The following is a 5,511-nucleotide window of genomic DNA, read 5'->3' on the forward strand; positions in this document are numbered from 1 at the left end:
TCACCTTTAATTCCAAATATATTTGAGTCAAGTCTGAACGGAAAATTTCAGGTATTAAAAAAGGATTCATATTCTCATACTCCTCTTTTGTATATATTCGATATACCTGTCCTGGCGCTTCTCTTCCTGCTCTTCCACTTCTTTGAATTGCAGAATCTTTAGATATTTGAGTTACTCTTAAAACGTTGCTTCCCCTATTTACATCAAAATATTTTATTTTCACTTTTCCGCTGTCGATTACATATTTTATATTTGGAATGGTCACCGATGTTTCTGCAATGTTGGTACTTAAAATTACCTGACATGTTCATAAACAATTAAAAAATAAATTAATAAATATATGGACATATTTTACAATATAAATAAGCATGTATAAATAAATATATATAAAAAAATATATACATATAAATAATATATATAAAAAAATATATACATATAAATAATATATATAAAGAATATATATATATATATATATATATATATATATATATATATATATATATATATTACGAAATGCCTTATAAATTATATTATAATATATTTGTATGGGACTTTTATTTTCTTATGTTCATAAAATTATGAACCGTTCAGAATTTTTTTTATAAAAAAAAAAAATAAATAAATAAATAAATATATAAATATATATATATATATATAGACATATTATGTGTATAATATAATACACCTATTATATAACAAAAAAGTTAACATATTTCATAAGTACATAATAATATAAGAATTATACCTTCCTTGTGTTTGGGGGAACAGGTTCAAATATAACTTTCTGTTTTTTATTTGGAAGTGATGAATATAGTTGTAAGATTTTCATATTATAAATTTTATCTGGCATTATTTCCGTTTTACCAAAATGAAAACAAATTTCATTAAGTATATGATCCTCAGTATTAAATTTATTATTTATTTTATTTTGAAAATCATTTTGATTATTATAATTATTTCTTTCTTTCATTAATTTATTTAATAAATTTCCTTTATAAATTATTTTTAATTTTTCTTTTAACATAATATTTACCATTTCGATTTCTTCTTGACCAGGTAAGAATACTAAAATATCACCAAGGCTTTTATCTTCCGTCTTTTTTATATCTTCATTTATGTTGTTCATAGAAATGTTATCTGTCTGCAGGTTGTTCTGTTCATCTATTTCATTTATATCATGAGTTTGATTTGGTTCGTAAGGTTCATTTAATTCGTTTGATTTATTTTGTTCGTTTGATTCGTTTGATTCATTTTGTTCGTTTAATTCGTTTAATTCGTTTGATTCGTTTAATTCGTTTGATTCGTTTAATTCGTTTGATTCATTTTGTTCGTTTGATTCGTTTGATTCATTTTGTTCATTTTCTCTGTGATCATCATCATTCTCAAATTCCGATGAATATGAAGTATTACCAAAATGTATTTGCAAAACTGTACTGACAACTGATAGGATATAATCTTCTATATTTCTTCTAGGATAATATATTGTAATTTTATGAAGCTTATGAGGAATAGTTATAATTGGTGGGTTGTTAAAGAATTGATTAAATATGTTTATATCAAACGTTGCAGACATTAGTATAATTTTAATTTTTTTTCTTTTTTGTAACAAAATTTTTGTATAGCCTAATAAGACATCAGTTCTAATAGATCTTTCATGAATTTCATCTAGAATTAAAAATTTATATTTTTTTAATAAAGGATCATTCATGATTTCTCTAATTAATATACCATCTGTAACAAATTTTATTCTAGTTTTATCAGAACATACATTTTTAAATCTTATAGTATAACCAACGTAATTACCTATATCACCTCTTTTCATTTCTTTGGAAACTCTTTCAGCAACAGTAATAGTTGCTACTCTTCTAGGAAGAGATATTAACATTTTTTTTTTTTCTTTCCTCTTCTTTTTTTCATCATTTTTATGTTTTATATTATCATATTTTTTCTCTTTTTTATCAAAAAATATTTCATTTATTATTTGGGGAACTTGAGTAGTCTTTCCACAACCTGTTTCTCCTTTTATTATGATTAAATTATTTTTTTTTATCAATTTTTTAATTTCATGTTTGTATTTCAATATGGGTAATTCTCTCATTTTTTCTATTTTTTTTGTCAAACTAAGTAAGGATTTTTTTCTCAAAAAAAGGGACAAATAAAAAAAAAAATTATATTATATATATATAATTATATATTTAATCATATATAACTTACGAATTTATTTATCCAAAATTAATTGTATTGTCATATGGTTATTAACATGTTTATATATTTTATATGTTGTACTATGACATTGTTATGACACAAAAAAATAAAAAAGATGTTTTTATTAAGATATATATATATATATATATATTTATATATATATTTATATATATATTTATATATATGTTAATAAAAAATATTTTACGTAAAAAATAAAATTAAGGAAAATAATGAAAAAATATTTTATCTACATATATTATATATATATATATATATATATATATTTTTTATTCATTTATTATTATATTATATTATATTATATTTTTATAGGTATAGGAAAAAAAAAAAAAAAAAATTTTTTTTTCATATGTATATTTTTTGTTTATAACAAATATTAAATAGAATATATGACAACAGGGTTGATTATCAAATAAATATGGTACATATGAATAAATATTTATTTATTTAATTAATTTTTCTTTTTTTATTTTCTTAGAAATGTTTAGTATATATGTAAAATATATATTATATAATATATATATGTATTATATATATATATATATTTATTTATTTATTTATTTAAAATAAAAAAAAGGTATTTTAAAATTTGCATATTAACCTAGAACAATTATTTTCTATAATTAAAAGTATTATATATATAATACAATTTATTTTATAAAAAAATGATCATTTTGAAATAATATGTTCCGTAGTGATGTTGTAAAGAATAAATGATTAAAGGAGAATATATATATATATATATATATATATATATATATATATTAAAAGTATAAAATTTGTATGTCTCATTATTTTTATGTTTATAAAAAATCCAAATAGATTAAATGGTAAGTATACAAATTTATAAGTAATTATCATATTGTTTTTATTTTATGAAATCTGAACATGGTTCCCATTGGAGCAAAATAAATAATTATAGAAGAAAAAATAACCTTTTACTTTCTTAAAATTTTTTTTTTTTTTTTTTTTAAGCAAAATATTTATTTACAAAAATGTGAAAATAAATGTATAATAATAAAAAAATTATTTTTTTTTTTTTTTTTCAAACATGGGAAATCATTAAAATAATTTTATTTATTGCTACAAAAAAGCAAATGAGGAAGGAGCTTATAAATTAATATATATATATATATATATATATATTATACTTTAATAAATAAAATAAACATATTTTAATAATATTTAAAACTTTTATATATATACCATACATTTAATTAGTAACACAAACATGGAACACTCAAATAATACAAATATTATTATTTTAAAACATATGGATAATTAAAAAAATATAAATATACATTTATTTTTTTTTATATATTTATTATGGTAACAAAAAAGTAATAATATTAAAATATTATATTATAACATATATACATTATGTATAATATATTTATATATATATATATATATATGTAATTGTGTGCACTAGTCAATTTTTTAAATTAAACCTTGTGTGTAGAGAGAGAAAAAAAAAAAAAAAATATATATATATAATTATATATATATTAATATTACTTTCTATATTTATATATATGTTCGTATATGAATTTCCTTTTTTTTTTTTTTTTTTTTTTTTCCAATATTATTTGTATATATATATATATGTATGTATATTATAACCTTATTAGATAATAACACTGGTAAAACAAACACTGAATTTTATAATATATAATTTGTTACCTCATATATATATATATATATATATATATATTTATATTATATAATCCCGTTAATTATTAATAATTCAAATTAACAAATTAGGTTATCATTATTAAAAAAAAAATAATATATAAATAAAATTAATTACACAAAAAAGTACTTGATATTGTTTATTATATAATAGAGTAATTTTATTTTATATAGAATTCTTTATAAAATTTTCTCTTCCGTTTTCTTTTTTTTTTCTTTCTATATTATATATAATTATTGCATGTTAATAAAATATATAGATTAAAATTATATATATATATATATATATATATATATAATATAGATTGAAAGGAATAAAAACCTAATTTATATTTAAATGTATAATATTTATATAATATATTTTATATAAATAATATTTTGAAGAATTGATTAAAAGAAAGGTTCAAACATTTAATATATAAAATATAAATAAAATATTATTATATATAAATATAACTTTATATATATATATATATATAAATATATTATTATATTACTTTTATATATTTATAATTTTCTTTACTTTTTATAAGAAAACCCTTTCACATTATTATTATTTGTTCTGCTTCTGCATGGTTTCTTTTTTTTTTTTTTTAATTTATTAATAATAAAAATTAGAAAAAAAACATATTTATAGCGCTAATCTTTTTTTTTTTTTTTTTTTTTTTAGTAATATATTATATATAAATATAATATTATTATGATATAAATAATATATATATTAAATGTACATTACATAATTATATATTATTTAAATATTAATATTATTTTATATAATAATAAATATATTTTTATTAAATTTTATATAAAAATATATTTATTTAAAGAAATGTATTTATTTTATAGCCATATAATTTAAATATATATATATATATAATATAATAATATATATGATATGATTTATATATATTATACTAAATATTTTTTTTAAAAATATATATATATATATATATATATATATATAAATACATATATATTATATAATATATTAATTACAATAATTATATATTTCATAAATGCATTATTATATATATATATATATATATATATTATATTATATATAAAATAGTATTTATTTAGAACAATAATAAAAAATAAATATTAATATTTAATAACTTCATAAAATATTTTATTTTTATTAAATAATATATAATATATACTTTTCTTTAAATCATTTGATTTTTATAAACAAAAAAATAAATATATATATATATATATATATTCATATATAATATGATGATATAATAATATTTATTTATTTACTGAAAAAAGCAAAGAGAAAAATTTAAAATATACATAAAAAAATATATTTTATATTTGTATTGCATTTATATATATATATATATATATATAAAATCTTCATATGTATTTATATTAATATATATATAATATATATAATCATATATATAATCATATATATAATCAATTTTATTATATATTAAAAAAAAATACCAAATAAAAAAAATATAATATTATTTATATATAATATGTATGTATAATTATATATCAATATTATATATATATATTTTTTAAATATTTGCTTTTCTTTTTTTTTTTTAAATTGTCATATAAAATATATATGTATATATATATATA

At 15.1% G+C, this 5,511-nt stretch overlaps 1 protein-coding gene across 1 annotated transcript in view; it reads right to left on the reverse strand.

Annotated features, from left to right (window-relative positions):
* The window catches only part of PRSY57_0820600 (ATP-dependent RNA helicase prh1, putative), a gene marked incomplete at both ends in the record, with an annotated part of 2,942 nt that extends 844 nt beyond the window's left edge, over nt 1–2,098 (reverse strand). The window contains 2 exons of the mRNA XM_020114743.1: nt 5–298; nt 746–2,098. Coding sequence (XP_019970584.1) covers nt 5–298; nt 746–2,098 — 1,647 coding nt within the window. Of the gene's footprint in view, nt 299–745 lie in introns of the transcript that reaches the window.
* Between the last annotated feature and the right edge of the window lie 3,413 nt (nt 2,099–5,511).

Source organism: Plasmodium reichenowi, chromosome 8 (genome assembly GCF_001601855.1).
Source record: "Plasmodium reichenowi strain SY57 chromosome 8, whole genome shotgun sequence".
NCBI classification, from domain to species: Eukaryota; Apicomplexa; class Aconoidasida; order Haemosporida; family Plasmodiidae; genus Plasmodium; species Plasmodium reichenowi.